A 24573-nucleotide genomic window follows, 5' to 3' on the forward strand; every position below is an offset into this window, starting at 1 on the left:
TAGAACTCTTACTCCATTTATCCCCTTTCATCTTATGTACTGTTGTTGTGTGTGTTATTTCTAAATATATATTAAATCCCATAAGAAGTATTGATACTGCTTTCTGCGACTAATAGTGTTAACTCACGTGTTTTCTTTCTTCCGTTTTTTCCTTCCAACCTGCATCTTCATGTTTCCATTTGTGTTAAATTTTTTTCTCTTCAGTATTTTTCTAATGCAGGTCAACAGCTGACAAATTCTCATTCAGTTTCATTTGTCTAGAAATGTCTTTATTTTGTCTTTTTTCTTGGTAGGATATTTATGCTGTATGTCAAATTTCAGAGCTGGCACTTACCTTTTTCCTTCACCTTAGGACTCCAGTATTATGTAAATGTTAGACCTTTTCACCATGTCCCTTGTGATTTTCATGTGATACTCTATTGTTTCATCCTTTTCTCTCTGACCTTCAGTATGAATATTTTTTTCTGACCTTGCACTATACTTCTCTTGCAGTATCTAATCTCTTAATGTCATCCATTGAGTTCTTAACTTTAATTATTGAAATGACCAGTTCTAGGATTTCTGTTTTAGAAGTTTTTGTTTCAAAATTCTCTATCTTGTTACATAATTCCTTGAATATGTTAATCATAGCTACCTTAAAGCCTATCTGATAATTCTAATATCTAGATCTCTTGTGGATACTGCTACATTTTCTCTTTTATTTCTTAGTTTTCACTCACATCTATTCCTTAAATGCATGTTTAATTTTGACTGTGTGCTGGACATAATATATGAAAAGTTTTAGCGACAGTTTAGGCTTTGTATAGTGTCCCTTTTTCTTGAGAAGAAATCGTTCTGCCTTTCTCAGGCAGCTGGTCTAGGGAGAGATTGCCTTAATCTAAAGGGGGATTTTAATGATTTGAATCTAGTCTTTAGTCCTTGTAAGAACCCTGCTACCTAGAGTATAGGTAGCTCAACTACCTTTGGGGGCTCAACTAAAAGCCTAAGCTGTTGACCCCTTCTTTTTGGTATGCCATATATTCCAGTTTTAATCTTTGGGGGCTCAACTAAAAGCCTAAGCTGTTGACCCCTTCTTTTTGGTATGCCATATATTCCAGTTTTAATCTTTCCATTTCCATGAGACTACACAATATTTTTCTGATTTTCTTAACTTCTCGGTGTCTGCTTCTACTTTTAGAATTGGCAGTTGACTTTTTGAGAAAGCAACTACAAATATGAAATTCACTTGTATTGGCTTTCCTTCTCACTCAGATCTTGGCTTCATTAATCCTCACTGCCTTAGTAGCCTTACTGTCTTTTCAGACCATTATCCTTTTTATATTTTGTCTAGCAAAAGTTCTTGTTTTTAGCAAGAGGGTTGGTCCAAAGACTACCTACTCATCAACTGCTAGAGCAGTAAATCATGGTATATTTTCAAAATTAAACTTGTTAGCATATGGGAGTGTCATGGCATTTTGTGTATTGATTTTGTATGCAGAAAACTCGCTGAATTCTCTAATTAATATTACTTGTTTTTTATTTTTCTGTATGGGCAGTCATGACTCAAATAATGAGAGTTTTGTTTTCTCCTTTTCGGTCCTTTCATCTTTAATTTCTTTTTGCCTTACTGGACTGGCTAGGATCTTTAATATACTATTGAGTGAAAGTGGTGTTTGCGAATATTTTTGCCTTATATCTGATCTTAAATTATATACCTTCAACATTTTGTCTTTAAATATGATCTTTGCCAAAGTTTGGTATTTTCTTGAGAGGACAATTTGATAAGAGGTTTTAAAAAAAAAAAACAACTCATCTACTCTTTGTTTGCCAAAGGTTTTATTATGATTGGATATTGAATTTTAGAAAATGTTTTCTCCCAAATAGGTGCTATTTTATTTGCATAACATTTTTTTCTTGCAAACATCCATCTTGAATCACTTTGTGTCAGTATTTAATTCCTCATGTAGAATTTCCTTGAGTGACAGTCCTTGTTGATGGTAAAATTTAGTAGTTTTTGTCTTTAGGCAACTTTATTTTCTACTCTCTGAAGGATATTTTTGCTGAGTAAGGAGTTTTGGGTTGAGTGTCATTTTCTCAGCATATGGATATATTTTTCCATTGTCTTCTAGTTTTGCTATTGTGGAGTCCAGTATAGGTTTTTTTTGTCTTTTTATATATTTGAGAAGCCTAATTTTAATTTTTTAATTCTTGGCTATTAGAATTTATTCAGGAAAAATAATTTTATTTTTATTTAAATAATCGTATTTGATCTATTGATTAGTACTTTTGCATATTTATATCATAATAATAAACTTTATAAAGATAAATCTGAAATCCACTTCAAAATATTAGGACTTCAGAATTATTTGGAAATAAATTAGTTGTCTTATTTTTCAATGTAGTTTTAGTGCTATGTATTTTATTTTAGAAAGTCTTATAAATAGCTTAGCTCTTTCTAAGTACTGACTTTATGGTAGCAACTCCACTTTTTAAATTCACTGCATTATAATATGAATGTGTATGATACAATGTGTCCTCCCCGCTCCCTGCCATCTCAGACCCCCAGTGGATGCTCAAAACCACTGATAGTACCAAGCCCTATATAATACTTTTTTTTTTTTAAGATTTTATTTATTTATTTATTTGACAGAGACAGTGAGAGAGGGAACACAAGCAAGGGGAGTGGGAGAGGGAGAAGCAGGCTTCCCGCCGAGCAAGGAGCCCGATGCGGGGCTTGATCCCAGGACCCTGGGATCATGACCTGAGCCGAAGGCAGACGCTTAACGGCTGAGCCACCCAGGTGCCCCTACCAAGCCCTATATAAACCATGTTTTTCCTATGCATACATACCTATGATAAAGTTTAATTTGTAAATTAGGCACAGTGAGAGATTAAAAACAAAAACTAATAATAAAATGGAACAATTATTTACTGTAATAAAAGTCCTGTAAATGTGCTCTCTCTCTCAAAACATTTTGTACTCACCCTTCTTTTGATGATGATGTGAGATGATAAAATGCATACGTGGTGAGATGAAGTGAGATGAAAGTTGTAGACACTGGGATGTAGAATTGGACTACTATTGACCTTCTGACCATATGTCAGAAGGAGGATCATCTGCTTCTGGAACGTGGTTGACCAAAAGTAGCTGAAACTATGGAATGCAAAACCATGGAGAAGGGGGACTACTGTATATTAAAATTTCCTATTGATCAGAATATTCACTAGAATATTGACCAAAAATTCATGGCTATTATTAGAATTTGCTATTGTCATTGAACTTCAAGACCCTGATATTAACACAGTGCTTATAAATAAGGGCTTCCTGCAGAATTAACCATGTGGTGAATATCTGTGCTTTACAGAGCATGCAACTGAAGTGTCAGATATCTTTTATCCTATTTAATTCAGCTCTGTAAGGAAATATAAATTTCTGACTGAACAACTTTTAATATATAACACATTGGTTAGTCTTAGACTAAAGCAGAGAAAATAATAGTTTGTGTTACTGATTAGCCTACAAAAGACGAGTTAGATTTTATTAAGATGTAGAAAGAACAATAACAATTGACCTGTCTTTCTGATTAATAACTGCATAATAAAAATGGCAGAAGCTAACATCAACTGATTTTAATTATGTAAATTTCTGAATGTTATACAAATATTAATTCATTTAGTTTGTCCAACCCTTTGAAGGACTTACCATTATAATTTTCATTTTCAAATGTGGATTATAGATTTCCTGTTGGTTAATAAGACTCTAATTTTTTATTTTTTGATGGTTTTGTTTTAGGATATGATGACACCTATAAATTTGGGGAAAAAGACCATTTATTTAGTTTCATTCTTTGAAGGCTTGCAACGCATTATTTTATTCACTGAAGATCCAAGGGTATTTAAAGTAACATATGAAAGTGAGAAAGCAGAGTTAGCGGAGCAAGAAATTGTGTTGGCCTTACAAGATGTTGGAATTTCTCTCGTCAACAATTACACAAAGCAAGAAGTAGCCTATATTGGCATTACAAGGTTAGATACATTTAAATTTAAATGATTAGTTCTTAATCATTAAGAACGGTGATAATAAAATCTAAAATAATGTAGTTTAAATTTTGTGTTTTGACTATTATACTAAGGTAATGCTGATTTAAAAATGCTTTTGATATTTTTTTTTGCCTTTTGAGATAAAGATATGTCAAAAATCAAATTTATAAATCCTGTCTTATGTTGATTCTCTCAGCTTTCGAAAAAGATTTGTTCAGCTTATCAGAAGTATACTTTATTTAACATGTCGTAAGGAAATATTTAATTTTCTATTACTACCACCACAGTATAGGATACAGTGTAGATGCTCCATATATAGTTGTTGGAGGAATAAAGCCGATACATTCTTTAATTTGAGCTTGACGCTCTTAAGATACAATAAGGTAATATGAAATATATCATTCCCTCGTGTAAGTCATCACCAGTAAAACTCTTTTCTTTATGCCTTTAATATTCCTATTCATAAATGCTTAAGGTGAAATTAATTTGTATATATTAGTGCCTAATTTGAGAGCATTTCTAGATTCCAGTTTGTATAACCAGGATAATATAGTTTTAACCCTTGAGTTTAAGCTGTCAAACATATATGTTAAAGGTATGTAGTATAGGTTTAAATTTGTTTTCTATATAAATTCATCTAGAAATGCCCTTGATTTTTCATTGAATGAAATCCATGCCATTTAAAAAGGAATATTAAAAACTATTTTCTTACAAATTTTTATTCTCAAGAAATGTGTTTCTTATTTGCTAAGTGCTATGCTAAATGATGTGAGTGCAAAGAGGAATAATACACACTTCCTGGCTCTCTGTTTATTAAGTGAATATAAATTTTAGAGGGAATTAATAAATAGAATACTTAACATATGTAAGCGGAGTAATTTTAGAATGTGGTTGGATGTTTTTATTCTGTATGTAAGTCTTTCAGCAATTTTTCAGTAATGAGATTTGTTTCATCCCCTGTTAGATTACTATTTCACACTTTGTCTCATTTTAAACCCGCATTTTCTCTCACACCTCACTGCCTTGTATCCCATTTCAGTGAGAAAATGGAAGCAGTCAAAAGGGAATTTCCAAAGACCCACTCGCCCAAATCACAACTTTCTACCTATGAGCATTTTTTACCTACATACTGTGCCAGCATCTTCTCCACAGTTATAGATACATGTGCTCCTATTTAAAAATATTCTTCAACTTCGCATTCTGTTCCATTTCCTCTTGCCTTCTTGAGACATTGATCCCACAATTCTCTTCTTTCTCTCTCCTACATCAGTAATTTTTGGCTCTCTTTTGGGTTATGCCCATCAGTATTATTTATCTCAACTGAAAAAAAAATTCTCTTGAGCCTACTTTCCCTGCTACCCATATGCCCACTTTTTAGCTTCCCTTTTTAGCCAAACTCCTCAAAAGTGTTACCAATTACAGAAGGGCTTAATATACTTACTATATCCAATTATTTTACCCATTCTTTCTTTAACCATCCCCACCAGGATTTTGCTGTCAACACACCATGACGTTGGTCTTGTCAAGATCACCAGAGACCAGCCCTCATGTTGCTTAAGTTTATAACATTGAACACAGATCCCTTCTTGATAGTTTTTCTTTACCTTGACTTTCAGGATACCTCACCATCTTGGTTTTTCTTTCTATCTCAGAACTCTCCATTTCATGTGTTGGTTCCTTGTCTTCATCTCAACTGCTTAATATTGGATGCCCTGGGGCCCTCAGACATGAGTCCTCTTCTCTGTTTCAAATACCACATATATGCCAAAAAATTTAGCAATGTTTCTTTAACCAGAACTTTGTCCCCAACTCCACACTTGTATATCTACCATCTATGCAAAATATCTACTCTTATATCTAAGAGACTTCTTAAACTTCATATTAATTAGGAATTAATTTTTAATTAGGAATTGAACTAATTCCTTATGTCCTTCTTCAAAACCTGCTTCCCCATTGGAGTTAATGACAGCGTCCTCCTTCTGGTTGCTCAGGTGAAAAGCTTTGGAATTATCTTTGATTCCTCTCTTTATCTCACACCCCACATCTAATCCATCTAGAAGTTCTCTGCTGACCCTGCCTTCAAGATAGAAACAGGGTCTGACCATTTTTTACTGCCTCACTGTTCTACCCTAGGCAGAGCCATCACCATTTTTCTCCTGGCTTACTCCATTAAACTTAACAAGTTTTCCTGCTTCTGACCTTCACCCCCACCCCTTCCCCTCTATCCCAGCACACAGTGTATTCTTTACAAAGCTTGAGTCAGATCACACTGATGATCTCATCATCTTTCAGTGATTCCTCATTTCACAATAAAACGCAAAGTCTTTACAGTATTCTATAAGGCTTTACATTATCTGGCTTCCCACTATCTGTCTTCATCTTGTACTCTTAGTATGTTCCAGGCATGCCTGCCTCCTTGCTCTTCTTTGTACACTACAGGCAGGCTCTGCTTTTGAGTCTTTGTTCTAGCTTGTCTTTGTCCCAGAAATGCTTTTCTCTTATTGTCTGCTGGGTAGCTCCCTTATCTCCTGAGGTTGCTGAAGTCTCATCTTCTCAGTGACACCCTGGCTGACCACTCTATTTTAATACTGCAAGCCCCATCACTTGGCATATCTCAGTATTCCAGATCTACCTCACCCTGTCTTACTTTTTCTCTTTTCAAAACCGTTTTCACCTCTTAGTCTATAAAATATACAAATTATTATATTTACTATTTATGGTCTGTCACTCAGCTAAAATAAAGCTCTAGGATGGTGAAGATGTTTACTGATAATATCCTTACCACCTAAAATAGTGTCTGAGTAAAAGTCTAAGTATTGATTGAATGAATTCATATTTTTAAATCTGTAGTATGCTTGCATGTGACTGAGGATATGGTAAAATTTTACTGAAGGTTTTGCAATTCATGTAATAAACCAGGTAAAATGAAAATGTTTATAAATTAGCACCATGATTTTTGCTTTCATTTGTAAGTTCTGATGTGGTTTGGGAGACAAAGCCCAAGAAGAAGGCAAGATGGAAGCCAATGAGTGTAAAGCACACTGAGAAGTTAGAGAAAGAATTTAAGGAATATACTGAATCTTCACCTTCAGAAGATAAGGTTATTGAATTGGACACTAACGTTCCGGTAATATTTTTAAGTACTGATGTGAAATTTTAATTTTTGCCTGTTGTAATTAGATGAATCACTAGTGAACTTTTAAGGAAAGTCTGGTTTCCTTACAAAACAATGATTCTATCATATATACTTTATATAAAATACTTTAAAGGGATAGTTGTCTGTATTAGTAACTCAGACTTTCTCTTAAGAAGCTAATGATCTACTCCTTAGTTAACAAGAAGTCAATATGTTGTTTTACTTATTTTACTTTTAAAATTATTTTTTCTTTTATCACTTTATTTTCTTTTAGTAAATTAATATAAAAAGTTATACAACTAAGCTATAAAGATTATATGAACATTTTTGTGAGTTGTATTGGAAAGATCTGGTCTAAACCCAGTCAAATTGTAAAGATCCAGTCTAATCAGCTATTTAGCCTACTGTTTTAATTAACATTATCTTTGAAGTTTTAGATACAAATTTCTAATTTTAAACAATTATGAATACAGAGAAAGTCAATGTTTTGGGGTGTATTTTTCAGGTTCGCTTCACACCTAGTGGTACTAACATGAAAATTCTGCAGCCACATGTAATAGCTATAAGAAGAAATTATCTTCCAGCATTAAAAGTAGAATATAGCACATCCGCGCATCAGTCAGCATTTAGAATTCAAGTTTACAGAATACAGGTGAGTCTGAAAAGATTGTCAAATTGTATTCATAAGGAACATAGCAATAAACCAAATGTATTCCCGTGGTCTCTCTTACCTAGTACTTCAATTTCAGTGTTGAACTAGACTGCTTGATTCCTTCTACTTATTAAATCCTGTTATTCTAGTAGGGTTCTGTAATTAACATATTAATATACTGACCTGTTTTTTATTTTCTTAGATCCAAAACCAGATACATGGTGCTATATTTCCATTTGTGTTTTATCCAATTAAACCTCCCAAGTCGGTCAGCATGGATTCAGGTTTGTTTGTATTTTTAGATTGCCATAAAAATGTTTGTATCGGCTGTATGGTTTACTTTACGATAAAAACACGAAATGAAACCATTCTCAAGTTTAGTTTCAGTGGGATCATTAGAAAATTGAACCGCTTGTAAAGAACAAGTACTCAACTAAGATCAACAACACATTGACTGAATTCTGAGGAAAAGATAGAGAAACAAACTGAGGGCTTCAGAGGGGAGGGGGGTATTGGAATGGGATAGGCTGGTGATGCGTAGTAAGGAGGGCATGTATTGCATGGTGCACTGGGTGTTATATGCAACTAATGAATCATGGAACTTTACATCAAAAATTAGGGATGTACTGTATGGTGACTAACATAATATAATAAAAAATATTATTAAAAAATGCACAGAAAAATTATTATAATAAAAAAGGTTTCGGCAAGACAAGATACAGAAAAAAATTTATATTTAAATTTTTAGAAATATTATTGATTTGTAAATCCCTGATTTAAAAGCCACTAGGACCTTTGAATAAATTGTGAAGAAAATCAAATTCAGAGTGGTTTCTAACCATGGAAAATGTCCCGTATTCTCCAGATGAGTGTAGTGACAAGTCTTTTCTTCCATCCTCTGCTTCCCCTTGAGATTCCTTCTTTCTTTGCTATCCCTCTTCCCTTTTCTCTTTTCTCCCTCCTCCCCTTGCGTCCTGCCCCCACCTCCACACCACTGGCTCTGAACTATCTAAGGCAGTATTGATCATCTGCTTGGAAGCTTTTGACCATTGTATATGCCCAAGACCCTCTACCTGGAAGTCCAGGACAAGCCCCTGAAATCTGTGTTTCACAGTTTCCCTGGTGATTCTAGTGCATACTTCTGTTTTAAAATCACTAATTTAAAGGATTAGTTATCCTTAAAGTGAATATAGATAATTAAAAAAAATCCTGGGGTCTGAAATTAAGACTGTAATCAATCTTGCAAATAGTAATTTTAATTGATACTCATGGTTAAGTAAATCATTTAGTTCTCCATTATAATGTGTGTTAAATCACAAGAAAATGCTTATCTTTTGCTTAAAGCATCAGGGGATTAATCATATTTATTAACTTTTGTAGCTCCAAAGCCCTTTACAGATGTCAGTATTGTCATGAGATCTGCAGGGCATTCCCAGATATCACGTATTAAGTAAGTGTCTTAATATCTTTCTGTGTGTTTATTTAATGTTTTGATTTGAATATGTGGATTAATTATACTCTTTAAAAAATCAATTTTAGGTGAGTCAAAGGTTTAAGTGCAAAATATTATGAAGATCATTAGGAAAATCTGTTTTATAATCTTGACGAGTCAGAAGGCTCTGAATGAAATGTACTTATATTTATTTTCTCATTTACGTTTTCTATAATTACTGCATATTGTTTTAGAAATAAGAAAAAAAATGATACTTTAAAATTCTTATACCACCCAGTCTAAGAAATAGAATATTGACAGAAACATCCATTGATATATTACTCCCCTATTTCTTGTTTTCTCCACGCTATCAACCGTAATAAACACTAACTTCATCCCTTACGTTTTAAAATAGTTTTATTGTACATATGTATCTAAATATTATGCTTCTTGTTTTCCTTTTTTTCCTTTTTTTTTTTTTTTTTGTTAAACTCAACATATACTTACTGGATTTTTTCATTCAGCTTTTTACTAAAATTTATTATTTTTGCTGTGTGTAGCTTGAGTTTATTATCACTGATGTATAATATTCTGCTGTATGACTGTATACTACAGTTTACTTACCAGTTTTCTCTTCAGAGGCATTTTCACCTTTTGAGTTTATTGCTATTAGGAACAATGTTGCCATGATATTTTTATTTGTTCATCTAGGAAATCCTAAATTTCAACATTCTAATAGTTATCTAATGCTTTTTTTCTTATCTGGTTTTCTTAATGCACTTAATTGATGGCTTTTAAATGTTTTCTACTTTGTATTATAGATATTTCAAGGTGTTGATCCAAGAAATGGACCTCAGGTTAGATCTTGGGTTTGTCTATGCTTTAGCAGAACTTATGACAGAAGCCGAAGTGACTGAAAAAACCGAGGTAAGATTTAGAATGATAGCACTGACGGGAAGGGTCAGGGAGCAAGGAGGACTAAAAAAAATTATAAATTTTTAAAGGTATTAAAATGGTTTTGATCCCCTTAAAAATAAAATTTCAAAATTTTTCTTATTTTGGTTTGTTCATTGCAAGTGTACAGAAATATAATTGATTTTTTATATTGATGTATTCTGCAACCTTACTGAACTCATTTATTAGCTCTAATAGTTTTATAGATTCTATATATAAGATCATGCCATCTGAAAATAGTTTTACTTCTTCCTTTCTGATCTACTCTGGATGACTTGTTTCTTCTTGCCTAATTACCCTGCTAGAATCTTTAGTACAGCAGTGAAACATTGAATAGAAGTGCCAAGAACAGACATCCTTGCCTTGTTTCTGATCTAAAGGGAAAGCTTTCAGTCTTTTACCATTAATTATGATATCAACAGTAGATTTTTTGTAGATAACGTACATTAAGTTGAGGTCTCTAATATTCCCAGTTTGTTGAGTGTTTTTTATCATGAAAGTATGTCGAATTTTGTCAAATGCTTTTTCTGCATCTGTTGGGATGGTCATGTGGTTTTTGTTCTGTTGATTTTATTACATTGGATGTTAAAACAGCCCACTTGGTCATGTGTATAATTTTTTTCATATTTTACTGGATTTGGGTTAGTATTTTGTTCAGGATCTTTGTGTTCATATTCATGGGATATTGGTCTGTTATTATAGGGCGAGCACTATATTTTTTATACATATATACAGTTGCTCTTTAAATTAGTTAAGAGAAGAAAAGGAAAAGATTATGTATTTATACCATTTTACATAATTGTCTTTTCCAGTTCATTTTCTTCCGTTTTTTTTTTTTTTTTCTTTTTTCATTTGGATTTTAATTACCATTTGGGGTCACTTGCTTTCAGCCTGAGGAACTTCCGTTAGTATTTCTTGTATGACACACCTGTGAGCAATAAATTTCTCTGTTTTTGAGTTTTTGTTTGTCTGAAAAAGTCTTCATGTCCCTTCATTTTGAAAGGAAACTATACTGGATATATGGGATTCTTGGTTGGCAGTTTTTTTTCTTGAGTACTTTGAGTATGTTATGCCACTCTCTTCTTGCCTCCTTTCTGCTAAGAAGTCAACTATTCATCTTTATTTTAGAAGATTTATTTATTAGAGAGCGCATGTGCAGGTTGGGGAGGTGTGGAGGGAGAGAGAAAGTCAAGCATACTCTGCCCTGAATGCAGAGCCTGACATAGGGCTCTGTGTCAGGACCCTCTGATCACAGTCTGAGCCAAAACCGAGAGAGGGACGCTTAACCAACTGTGTCCCCCGGGCATCCAAACTATTAATCTTATCAGAGTCCTCTTGTAGGTAATAAGTTGCTTTTCTTGTTTTTAAAATTTTCTCCTTGTCTTTGACTTTCAGCAATTTTACTGTTGTGTGTCTGTTGTGAACCTCTTTCCATTTGTATGCTAGGAGTTCATTTAACTTCCTGGATATGTTGCTTATTGTTTTTCATTGAATTTAGAAAGCGTTCAGCTATTTTTCTTCACATATTTTTCTGCTTTTTCTCTCTTTTCTCCTTCTGATACTCGTATATTGTGTATGTTAGTATGCTTAATGATGTACCACATTTCTCTGAGACTGTTGATTTTTCTTCACTCTTTTTCCTCTGTTCTTCAGATTGCATAATCTTTAACACTTTATCTTCAAGTTCATGATGAAACAATGCGTTTAATTTAGCTATAATGATCTTCTGTCAGCTCAAATACACTGTTAGGTCCTTCTAGTGAATCTTACATTTCTGTTACAGAAATGTACAGTTTTCAATTCCAGAATTTCTAATAGGTTTTTAATATATAATTTTTCTCCCTCTGTGTATATTATTCTGTTTGATAAGACATGGTCATCATAATTTCTTTTATTTTTCTAAATATGATTTTCTTTAGTTATTTTTTTTTTAGGATTTTATTTATTTATTTGATAGAGAACATGAGAGAACACAAGCAGGGGGAGCAGCAGAGGGAGAGGGAGAGGCCAGGTCCCTGCTGTGCAGGGAGCCCTATGCCAGGCTCAATCCCAGACCCTGGGATCATGACCTGAGCTGAAGGCAGATGCTTAACCACCTCAGCCACCCAGGCCCCCAGGTTTTCTTTAGTTCTTTGAACATATTTACAGTGGTTACTTGGAAGTATTTTTCTTTTAATCCAGTCTAGTCACATCTCACATTCAGTTTCTTTTGCCTAGTTTTTTCCCAGTGTATGAGTCATACATTCCTATGTCTTTGCATATATCATAATTTTTGGTTGGGAATTAGACATTTTAGATGATACATTATAAAAACTGGCTACTAGTCCCTCTCTCCCCAAAGCTTATTGTTATTAGCTTATTTGTTCATTCTGTGACTGGTTAGTTAGATTTTTTTTATTGAAGTCTATCCTACCCATACCCCTGACTTTTCCTGCATTGTTCAGCTTTTCGTGTTGCTCCTCAGAGAGGTGAAGATCTGGGATACCCACCCTTTCCGTGGAATAACTGGTTTTGGGGCCGGCCCTCTTCTTATCTTTTCACAACCACACCTAACTATTGAGCTCCACTAATTGCGGGCTGATTGCTTTATTTTTTTTTTCCACAGTACCTTAGGCCATAAATTGTTCTGCAAACTAATAAAACTTGGGCTTTTTTTTTTTTTTTGAAGGAATTGATCGGAGATCAGTGTTTGATATTTGTTCTGACCCCAGGGGGACCCCTTTAAACTGTTTCCCCATTTCACTCCTGAAAACTAAGAGGCCTACAGTTTAGCCTGCATCTCCACTGAATCATTGATTTTCCTTCTAGTTACCTTTCCCTATGACATTCACTGTTTCCTAAAGCTCAGGCTTGAACTTCTTCGCATTCTCCTGCCCTTGAAGGCAGTTTCTTTGGGAAAAGACTTGGAGTTATTTTAAAGTTTCCTTGTCCTCCAGGCAAAAATACCTGAACCAGAGTTTCACAAGGGGGGGTGGGGGGGTGGAACAGGAGTGGTCAGAACCCAGTATTCTCAGTGGTATCCCACCCAGTTAGAGCTTTTTGTTCGTGAGTAGAGGCTGGGCAACTGGATGGAGGCTCCCACATCCCCCATAATGTACCATTAGCAGCTAGTAATTGGAGGCAGGATGAGAAATGCTGACGTGTTTTGCCTCCCAGGAAGAAAGTATTCCAGTTAGAGACTGGGTGGAGAGGGAACGTTGTGTTCTTGGGTGTAGCAGTCTAGAGTGGAGTTATGGCTTGTTGAACTAGGAGGGGAATCTGGGAGAGTGGGACTTGTTCAAATACTACATATTGACTTTTCTTACCAAATTTTCGTAGATTTTCTTGAAAAGGTGTTTTATTTGCTTATACTGTTAGGTTCATTCATAGAGGCCTTTAAATATTTGGATTTTTTTTTCAAATATTTATTTTAGAGAAAGCATGCATTGGGGGGGGGGCTTTGAAGGGGGAGGGAGAGAATCTCAAGCAGACTCTCCGCTGAGTGTGGACCCTGATGCAGGGCTCGATCCCATGACCCCGAGATCATGACCTGAGCCAATACCAAGAGTCAGATGCTTAACCACCTGAGCCACCCAGGCACCCCAAATGTTTTTTGGTTTTTTTGGTTTTTTTGGTTTTTTTTTTTAATTTCACCAGTTTCACTGGAGAAATGGTCTGAAGAGCCCTTCACACTGTCATCCCAGAAGTCAATTTCCAGATACTATACTTTTAATAAGGCTATCATTTTGATATTGTTGATGGTAGGTCAAAATGTGAATGCAATAACTTTATAGTCATGAACAGTGTTGAATATGGAGGTTACAGAGGAGTGTTCTACAGTGTCTGAATTATTGACTGAAGTGCCTCATACAGATAGATCCTTTAAGTTTTTAATACTTTGTTTCTTTATAGGTCGAACTTTTTCATAAAGATATAGAAGCTTTCCAAGAAGAATATAAAACAGCTTCATTAGTAGATTCATCACAAGTCAGTCTCTATGAATACTTCCATATATCTCCTATCAAGGTAGGGGAATAGAAGTCATTTTTATTATTCTTGATAATCTAGGTAATGACAAATTGGCTTGATCCGTTTGGGGAGATGAGCATATAAATTATAATTCTCTAATAGTATATAAATTCTGTAAATAAAGTAGCAGGAATAATCCTTTGAAATTTTTATTTATGCTTCTAACAGTTCTTCACTATATGGAAATAATATTGGAGCCACCTATATATATTTATATCTTGACCTAACATTTTGTTACCTTAGTTTTCTGTTCATGTGTTTAATGACAGTTTTTAAAATTTTGTGTGTGGCGGGGGTGTGTATGTGTGTTTATTGAGGTATGATTGACATATACATTAGCTTCAGGTGTATAAGGTAATGATTTGATATTTGCGTACACTGTGAAATGATCACCACAGTAAGTTAGTTACCATCCATCACCATACAGTGTTAAAAAAAATTTTTTTTCTTATGATAAGAACTTTTAAGATTTATTTACTCTCCTAGCAACTTTCAAGTAGCACACTACAATATAACTATAGTCTGTAAATTTCAAATTAATCCATGAAGTAACCTTGATTTAAGAACTGAAGACTGAATAGAACTAAATATAAGTTCCTCACACAGAGTTCTGAATTACTTGAAGAAAATTATTGAACACTTGAAGAAATTATTGTATAGCTATATATTTATATATATATAAATGCATGCAGTATGAAAGTGTTAACTGATTTCAACATGCTAACTTAATTCTAATAGTTGAAACACTATTTGAGTTATTGAGTATACTTCAACTTCTAGATTATTATTATTTTAAAATATATAAAAATTATTATTTTCATAGCTTTACCAAAAGAATTGGATTGAACCTAAATACCATATTAGTTTATATTGCTGATGTTAAAATTTAAAAAGATCTGTATTCAATTTTAAATTCCTTTTAACTTTTCACTTAATAATTTCAACATAATCCAGGTAACTTTGAAATCTTATGGTGTAGTAAATTTAAAATAAGATTAAATTTTAAATGTTAAAATTGTCCTTTTGAAGATAGTGCTTTAAATACTTACCTCTTTGTCTCTTTAGTTGCATTTAAGTGTTTCACTGAGTTCGGGCAGAGAAGAAGCTAAAGATTCAGAACAACAGGAAGGACTGATGGCTGTTCGTTCTTTAAATCTCTTGCTGAAGAGTATTGGTGCTACCCTTACAGATGTACAAGATGTAGTTTTTAAGTATGTTCAATATTCAAATCTATAAACTGATGAAAAGTCCATTTTACATTTACCTAAAAGCTTTACAAGTGAAAAAGTATATAAAGGACATTGGAGATCATAGATAAATATGGGTTTTGCTGTTAAATGGAATATGATTTAAGTAACATTTAACCTGCTAAGCCTTCACTATCAAGGAACAGAATAATTATTAAATAATTTCCTTAAGAAAGAGGGACAGAGACCATACAAGTTTGTGCATCCATAAGTCCTTTCTGGCCTACGGAAGGATTCCTAAGAAGCTGTCTGTGCCCAAAGGTATGGCACTTAAACCATGTGGCTTCAAGTCTTCTAGGATCAAGATTCTTCAAAGCATTTGTGACTTGAACAAAATGAATGCCATGATAGGGGAAATGAAGGGATTCATTTAAATGTTACAGCCACGAATATTACATTTTAATGTGAGTCATAATGGAGTCTATTAGAGTATCTGACCAAAGAAACTCAAAAAGGTCTGAGTGGAGACTTCAGATGAGAATGACCTTTTTAGGTAGCACCCAGAAATGTTATTAAGAACCGTAGTAAGAATCAATGAGTCCAGTAGGTTGTAACTCTAAATCTAGATAAAGTTAGGTAACAGTCAAATTAAAGAACATAGGTTTGAGAACGTTGGGAATAGAATGAGATTTCTCATCCAGCTTCTGTCTTACCAGCTAACAGAGTGCTTCCGAAGCAGTAGATCTGTATATACTGTGACTAGGTTAGCAGTCAGCCGACCTCGGATTCTCAGCTGTCAGCTGACGAGACCGGATCCGCAGCAACTGAAGCCTGGCCATTCTTGAGCATCCTCTTCTGTTCATCTCAGCATGTCAGACATTTTCTGTGTGGGCCATGACAGGGCAGAGCTGAGAAGTATGGTCCATGTCTGAGAGTGGGATCCAGAGGGTCTCTGAATCCCCTAAAGGATGTGAAAATATGTATTTATTGGTGACTTTCTTGAGGATAAGATCCATAGCTTTCATGAGATTCTTAGAGGGTTCTTTGACCAGAAGGTGCATGTGTGAAAGAGCAGGTTTTCTTGATTGGCATGGGAAAGGTACGGAAAGGAAAGAGAGAAAAATTGTAAAGAAAATGAAACCACTTGTAAATGTTGAAAACATTCTCTTCCCCCTCTTTGCCTCTTCCTCTCCTACACACACCCTCATACATATTTATATATGTTTTTCAGGCTTGCATTTTTTGAACTGAATTATCAGTTCCATACAGCATCTGAACTACAGTCTGAAGTAATAAGACACTATTCGAAACAGGTTTGTCTGAGATTGTTTTATAAAGGGACAGATTGATATAGTGAAACTGTTTGTGTCTGTACACGTGTAATGTAGATTTGACAAGGAAGTGAATAGCTATTTTCAAAATCTTAAAACTTTTTTTTTCTCAGAATTGAGGAAGAAATGGAGCTGTGCCACCATTTCAGTTTTTACCTTTGTGTTTTTTAGCCACTGACAGAAATCTTTTCTGGATAAGTGTGGACTTAAACAAATATCTGTAAAGAAAATATTAACTAATTCACCAAACTTAAAAAAATAGTTTCAAGGGAAACTATTAATAACTAACTGAATACAGGCTGTTTTTAACATAATTGTGTTGTTGAGTCAGATATTGTATTTTATTTTTTATTATTTTTTTAAAAGATTTTATTTATTTATTTGACAGAGAGAAAGACAGCCAGCAAGCGAGGGAACATAAGCAGGGGGAATGGGAGTGGGAGAAGCAGGCTTCCTGCTGAGCAGGGAGCCTGACGCGGAGCTCAATCCCAGGACTCTGGGATCATGATCTGAGCCGAAGGCAGATGCTTAACAACTGAGCCACCCAGGCACCCCAGATGTGTTATTTTAATGGATTTTTTCCACCTTTAGAAAGACTCCAGTATCTTACGCTATAACTTATAGAGCATCTGAGACAGCTGCTCTATAGTGGTCAGAACACTAAGCCTGATTCAAGATGTCTGGGTTTGGATTCCAGTTTTGCTATTTACCTCCTGTGTGAGCCTGGGCATCATTTGACCTGTATGTTTCTCCAGTCTGTAAAATGATGGTGGTAATAGCAACTGTCACACATAGTTGTAAAAGTGAAAGCATTTTGAGTATTCTAAAGCTTTATGTAAATATGGCATATGATTTCTAATACTCTAACACCAAATCACTTTTTAAAAACAAAACTAGTGATAAATAGGGTGTTAGGGTGTAGGTGCTTAAATTGGTGATCAGGGTGTTAGCCTAAACAAAAACTGAGTGTGTGTACTGAATATTAAAATTTTTTTCTGATTGAATTGATTTATGTTTGTATTTCATTTTTAGGCCATTAAGCAAATGTACGTACTCATTCTTGGACTTGAAGTTTTGGGAAATCCCTTTGGCTTGATTAGAGAATTTTCTGAAGGTGTGGAAGCATTTTTTTATGAACCTTACCAGGTAATAAAATACTTATTCTTGCATTGTGTAATATATCACTAATACTTTTGAATAAATAACGCATTCCCAATTACTAAGTAGTGTAAGTGTAAATAGATTTTGGAAAACACAACGAAAGAACTTAATTTGCAGCAGAGAATGCAAATTTGAGGGAAATTTTGAGAAATTTGGAGGGAAATTTTAACCCTTTCCCTCAAAATTTAAACTTACAACTTTACTAAGATACACTGAATTTTAAGTATTCTGTTAGAATATTAAAGGTGGATAAACTTTGTCGGTAGTAGAAGTAAGATCACCATGGGCAGACAGTCTTGCTTTGCACAGTTGTGTGGGACAGTAAAAATAACTGCAGACAGACACTGTGCAAAGCAGTCTTAATCTGTGGCAAAAACTGTGATTATTTTGTGTCCCTTAACATATTCTGTTAAAACATTCAAAACTCTCCTACCTTGACTTTTAAATGTAGAAGATAATGAAAAAGTAAAACTTTTATTCGTATTGTGCAGTATAATTTAAAATATAAGAAATGTTAAGAATTAAAGTGCAGTTATTTCTTTTACAAAAATTATCCAGAGTAGTTGGTGCTTACGTTCTCATCCTGTAACTTATAGTACAGGATTTTGTACACATTGGTGAATAGTCCTATTCCTGAGTTTGGGTCAACTTATTCTTTGTACTTTCAGTGTCGTGAAATATCTCTGAGAATTTTGTGAAGTTTTTTGCTGCTGTCACTTCCTCTAGGATATTTTTATTTTTGTCACTACGTCTTCATTTATATCAATAAGTTCACCTTAAAAGAAAATGTAACCTTTGTTGTTGTTATTTGACCCTTTAGGGAGCCATCCAGGGTCCAGAAGAGTTTGTGGAGGGGATGGCACTAGGACTGAAGGCGCTAGTTGGTGGAGCTGTTGGTAAGAAAGACGATGCCTACCAGGTATGATTATGCTAGAAAGCAATGATACCTTTGCTTTTACTAAAAGTAATTATCATTTCTGCTAGGTGGATTAGCTGGTGCTGCCTCCAAAATCACCAATGCTATGGCTAAAGGGGTGGCAGCTATGACTATGGATGAAGACTACCAACAGAAGAGAAGGGAAGCCATGAATAAGCAACCAGCTGGTCTTAGAGAAGGCATCACTCGTGGAGGAAAAGGCTTAGTTTCTGTAAGAAATTCCCCCAGGGTTGTGAACCCATCAGGGATTATCTTTTTTTTTTTTTTTTTTTTTAACGATTTTATTTATTTGAGAGAGCGAGTGTATGAGCAGGAGGGAGGGGCAGAGGGAGAGGGACAAGCAGACTCCGTGCTGAGCAGGGAGCCCCACTCCACTCAGGGCTCAATCCCAGGATCTGAGTCGAAGGCAGACGCTTAACCGACTGAGCCACCCAGGCGCCCCTCAAGGAATATCTTTTAAAGCCACACTCTGTGAATAAGAAAATAGACATTTAACTTGCACTCCTTCAAGCATTATTTAGATATTGGAGGAGCAGTGAGTTGTGTCCTATATAAAATATGTCAGTAGCCTCTAAAAGCATTCTGTTTAAGGTACTTAGGTAATGTATTTCTAGATGTAGTTCTGTTTCAGTGCTTTCTAGATTCTCATGGTATTTAGAAAGCAGAGCTCTCTATTTTTTTGTAAGCCAGACTTGGTTCTTTAAAGCATCATGTTGAAAGGTTTCACTCATTTATGGAACATAAGAAGTAGGAACATAAGAAGATTGGTAGGAGAAGAAAAGGAGGAAGAAGGGGGTGGTAGACAGAAGGGGGAATGAACCATGAGAGACTATGGACTCTGGGAAACAAACTGAGGGCTTCAGAGGGGAGGGGGGGGGTGGGGGAATGGGATAGGCTGGTGATGGGTATTAAGGAGGGCATGTATTGCATGGTGCACTGGGTGTTATATGCAAGTAATGAATCATGGAACTTTACATCAAAAACTTAGGGATGTACTGTATGGTGACTAACATAATATAATAAAAAATATTATTAAAAGAAAGTATTATACATTTTTGATTGTGCTTTTCCTCTAGGGTTTTGTAAGTGGCATAACAGGAATTGTTACAAAACCAATAAAAGGCAAGTATATTCCTTTGGGTAATGTATATTACCGGGTCTTTCACAGATTGATTCTGTTTTCGTTCTTGATCCACTTGCCTAAACCTTTGTCTTTTTTTCTTTCTAGGAGCTCAAAAAGAAGGAGCAGCTGGTTTCTTCAAAGGTGTTGGGAAAGGTTTAGTTGGAGCAGTGGCAAGGCCAACTGGAGGCATCATAGACATGGCCAGCAGTACATTTCAGGGAATAAAAAGGTAAGTTCTCTTTGGTGGAAGATATGAGTAAAATGCTTAAACTATGAGAAATAAAATAAATTGGTGGTTTGGCTCAAAACCCTAAGTTATGAACCTTATAATATGGCAAGTTACATATTATCTTCTTAATTCCCTTTTAAGTTGTTTCCTTTGTATCATTTCAAGTTTACAGAGGTCTCCTATTATTGCTCATTCATTCCCAGGAACCTTGGCAGGAAAGGCTTGGCAAGTTAAGCAAGCTTTTACTTATTATAAGTACATTATTATAATATAATGCCATATATATAATACTATATATATATATATATATATGTAATGCTATCTGTATATATTAATATAATGCTATATATATACACACACACACACATACACACACACCCATGATTTATAAAATTAGCAAATATAATTAAGAAATAAAGAATGGCATTTTGTATTCCTGGTTCAAACTCAGCTTGTGTTCCCCTTCCCTTTATGATCTTCTTTGTTATGAAACTATTACATCCATTTCCTCTATTTCTCTTCATTTGTGCAGATAATTTTAAAACATGCTCTCTCTTCCTCCAAGTTAAATTTAGTTTAGAACTGAAATTTGATATTTGCACTATTGTTATCTCTGCTGTGGAGATTTGTAACACATACAACAGTTGATTAAATTCATGCTAATGAGACCTAACTTAGAAAGCTAGGTGGGTGGACATCACCCTAATATATTACTTCCTGCCTGCTTTATAGAGATAAGTAATGTCATCATATGAGCTGCTTCCCTTAAGTCAGTGTCTCATACTGCTTACTATAATTGGGTGTTTTCAGTTTTGTAATTTAGAGTTAAGATGGGGGAAAAAGGTTCAGTCTCTTCTACATGTAACTTTAAATTCACAAATAGAATTTGTTTACTTGTAGTCATCAGAGAAGCTCAAAACTGAAACATAAGTAATATAAGATCTAGAGAGAGCTATGCAAGTATATGCCCAGAGTTGCTAAAATAGCCTTCCATTTTTCTAAACTTAACAATCTGTACTGAGCTGCATTACCTTTAAGGATTAAGGGCAAAGTAAAACATTTTTAATAAAAATAAGACTAAGAGCTATTAAAGATGGACTGTGAAGAAGTCAGAAATCAGGGTGGCAGCAAGGCTGCAGTCCCTCGGGAGGGTCGAATTTGCACCTTGCCTCCTCCTGCTTCTGGTGGCTTGTGGCCACGTGATTCCAAGCTCTGCCTTCATTCACATCACCGTCTTCTCTGTAGGCCTGGTCTTTCTCCACGTCTCTCCTATGAGGACACTTGTGGTGGCTTTTAGGGCCCACCCAGATAATCCAGGATTATCACCTCAAATCAGAGTCCTTCAGTTAGTCACATTCTCAGAGACTTTACCATATAAAATGACATTCAGAAGTTCAGAGATCTAGCCTGATTTCTTCAAGAATCACCATTGAGACCACTACATAGATTTTGCTCTGATTTCAGACTAGTAACATTTTGCATAACCCTAGTGTAATATCACAACCAGGTTATTGATGTTGATGCATTCTGTCAAATTTATTCAGATTTCCCCACTTGGACTTGCACTCATTGGCATGTGTATGCTCTCATCCCATGCAATTTCGTCACTTTCACGTATCCACCAGTCTGGATACTAAACAGTTCCAGCACCACACTAATAGTTGGCATTACCCTTTCACAACTCATCTACCTCCCTCCCACAGACCCCTGAAATCTTTAATGCTCCTTTAAACACCTTAATATAGTCTATTTATAATTGAGATAGAATTCACATACTATAAGAAATTGCTGTTTTAAAGTGCATTTTGTAGTTTCTAGCATTCACGAGATCGTACAACTACTAGCACTCTCTTAATTCCAGAACATTTTCACCCCAGAGAAAACCCTGTGCTCGTCAGCAGTTACTCACCATGTCTCTTTCTCTCAGCCAGTAGCAACTACTGTTCTACTTTCTGTTTGTAGATTTACCTATTCTGGATGTTTCAAATAAATGGGATCATATAATGTGTGGCCTTCTCTAGCATTATGATGTTTTCAAGGTTCATCCATGTTGTAGCATAAGTGAGACCTTCACTCCTTTTTATGGCTAAATAATTTTCCATTCGATGGGTAGACGACCTTTGGTTATCTATTTATTAGCTGACGGGTATTTAGGTTGTTTTTTACTCTTTGTTATGAACAATGATGCTAAAAACAATGTTTAAGTTTTTATGTGGACATAGGCTTTCAGTTCTCATCAGTTTTTCTTTAGAACTGCTCTGCTTGGTCGGTTTGGTAACCTCAGTGTCTAACTTTCTGAAGAATTGCCCGACTGTTCTACACACAGCTGCATTGTTTTATATCCTTACCAAAAACGTAGAAGGTTCTAATCTCTCTACATCCTCTCCAGTACTAGTTATTTTCCATTTTGCTATTTTTTAATAGCTAGTCTAGAGGGTGAAGTAATACCTCAGTGTGGCTTTGAGTTGCATTTCTTAATGATGTAGAGCATTCATTTCATTTTGCTTAATGGTCATTTATGTATCTTTCCTGGCAAAATGTCTGTTCAGATCCTTCTGTGTTTTTCAGTTGGGCTGATTGTCTTTTCATTGTTGAATTGTAAGAGTTCTTTATATATTCTGGAAACCAGATGCCATTTTCTCCTATTTGTGTATTGTCTTTTAGCTCTTTCCTAGTGCCTTTTGATGAAGTTTGACTTATTTTTATCTTCTTTGGTTGCTTGTGCTTTTGCTGTCATACCTAAGAAAGCATTACTTACTCTAATGTCATGAAGATTTACATCTAAAACTAAGTTACAGTTTTAGCTCTTAAGTTCAGGTCTTTGATTCATTTTAATTTTTAAATCTGGTATGTGATGAGAGTTTGGAGAGGTTGGATCCATACTCATTCTTTTGCATGTGCAAATCTAGTTGTCCCAGCACCATTTGTTGAAAGGACTGCATTTTCCCTACTGAATGGTCTTCACGCTCTTTTCCAAAATCAAGTGACTATTCAGTTTTTTTCTAGATTCTCCATTCTATCCTATTGATCTGTATCCAATACACATTGTTTTGATTTCTGTAGCTGTGCAGTAAGCTTTGAAATCCGTAAGTGTGAGTCCTCTGACTTTGTTCTACTTTTTTAAGATTGTTTAGATGTTCTCTGAGTCATTTGAATTATCATATGAATTTTAGGATCAGTTAATTTCTGCAAAAAAGGACAGTGGGAATTTTGAATAGTGATTGTATTGAATTAAGATCAGTTTGGAGATTATTGCCATCTTAACAATATTAAGTCTCCCAATGAATGAAAATGGATTCATTTTCCATTAATTTGGGTCTTTAATTTTTTTCAATTATGTTTTATAGTTTTCAGTATTCATGTCTTCAATTTATTCCAAAGTATTATTTTTAGTTTTTTATAAATGGAAATGTTTTAATTTCATTTTTGGATTGTGTATCGCTAGTATATAGAAATACTAGTTTTTGTATATTTAACTTTTATTCTGCAACCTTACCAAACTTGTTAGCTCTAATAGTTGGATTCCTTAAGGTTTTGTATATATAAAATCATGCCATCTAAAAATAAAAGTAGTTTTAGTTCTTCCTTTCCAATCTAAATGCCATTTGTTTCTTCTTCTTGCTTAATTACCTTGGCTAGACCTCTAGGACAGTGTTGAATAGAAGTACCAAAAGCAGTCATGCCTGTCTTGCTCCTGATTTTAGGGAGAAAGCTTTCAGTCTTAAACCATTAGTTACGATAACAGCCATTGCTTTTTTTCGTAGATATCCTTTATCAGGTTGAAGAAGTTCCTTTCTGTTTTGCATTTGAGTGCCTATATCATGAAAGGATGTTGGGTTTTGTCAAATGCTTTTCCTGTATTAATTAAATTGGCATTGTTTGTTTTTTCTGTTGTTTTATTAATATAGTATATTACATTAATTGATTTTCATATGTTGAACCAACATTGCATATCTGGAACAAATCCCACTTGGTCATAGTATATAATCCTTTTTATGTGCTGCTAGATTTAGTTTACTAACATTTTATTGAGTTTGTTTTTGCATATGTATTCACAAGGGACATTGGTCTGTAGTTTTTTTGTGATGTCTTTGCCTGGTTTTGGTATTAGGGTAATACTGTCCTCATAGAATGATGAGAATGTGTTCCCTTCTCTTCATTTTTTGGGAGGAGTTTGTGGAGGATTACATTAATTTTTCTTTAAACATTTGATAAAACTCACCAGTGAAGCCATTTGGATTTGATTTTTATTTCTGGTAAGTTTTTTGATTACTAATTCAGTCTCTTTATTTGATAGAAGTCTTAATCGGATTGTTTCTTCAGACAGTTGAAGTCTTCTCTCTTTTTTTCTTTGTTATTTTTGTTGATTCTATCAAAGAACCAGTTTGTGGTTTCATTGATCC

General features: G+C 34.6%; 1 protein-coding gene across 3 annotated transcripts in view; it reads left to right on the forward strand.

Annotated features, from left to right (window-relative positions):
- Positions 1-24573, forward strand: part of VPS13A (vacuolar protein sorting 13 homolog A) — a 226192-nt gene that overhangs the window by 171551 nt on the left and 30068 nt on the right. For all 3 annotated transcript variants that reach the window (XM_045781058.2, XM_045781059.2, XM_045781060.2), the window contains exons 54-67: positions 3773-4005; positions 6994-7147; positions 7662-7808; positions 8011-8092; positions 9189-9258; positions 10062-10167; positions 14086-14199; positions 15268-15413; positions 16621-16702; positions 17753-17866; positions 18702-18777; positions 18866-19029; positions 19895-19940; positions 20047-20170. In XM_045781058.2, coding sequence (XP_045637014.2) covers positions 3773-4005; positions 6994-7147; positions 7662-7808; positions 8011-8092; positions 9189-9258; positions 10062-10167; positions 14086-14199; positions 15268-15413; positions 16621-16702; positions 17753-17866; positions 18702-18777; positions 18866-19029; positions 19895-19940; positions 20047-20170 — 1658 coding nt within the window. The remainder of the gene's footprint in view (positions 1-3772; positions 4006-6993; positions 7148-7661; positions 7809-8010; positions 8093-9188; positions 9259-10061; positions 10168-14085; positions 14200-15267; positions 15414-16620; positions 16703-17752; positions 17867-18701; positions 18778-18865; positions 19030-19894; positions 19941-20046; positions 20171-24573) is intronic.

Source organism: Ursus americanus, chromosome 34 (genome assembly GCF_024610735.1).
Source record: "Ursus americanus isolate L20-20 chromosome 34, mUrsAme1.1.p, whole genome shotgun sequence".
NCBI classification, from domain to species: Eukaryota; Metazoa; Chordata; class Mammalia; order Carnivora; family Ursidae; genus Ursus; species Ursus americanus.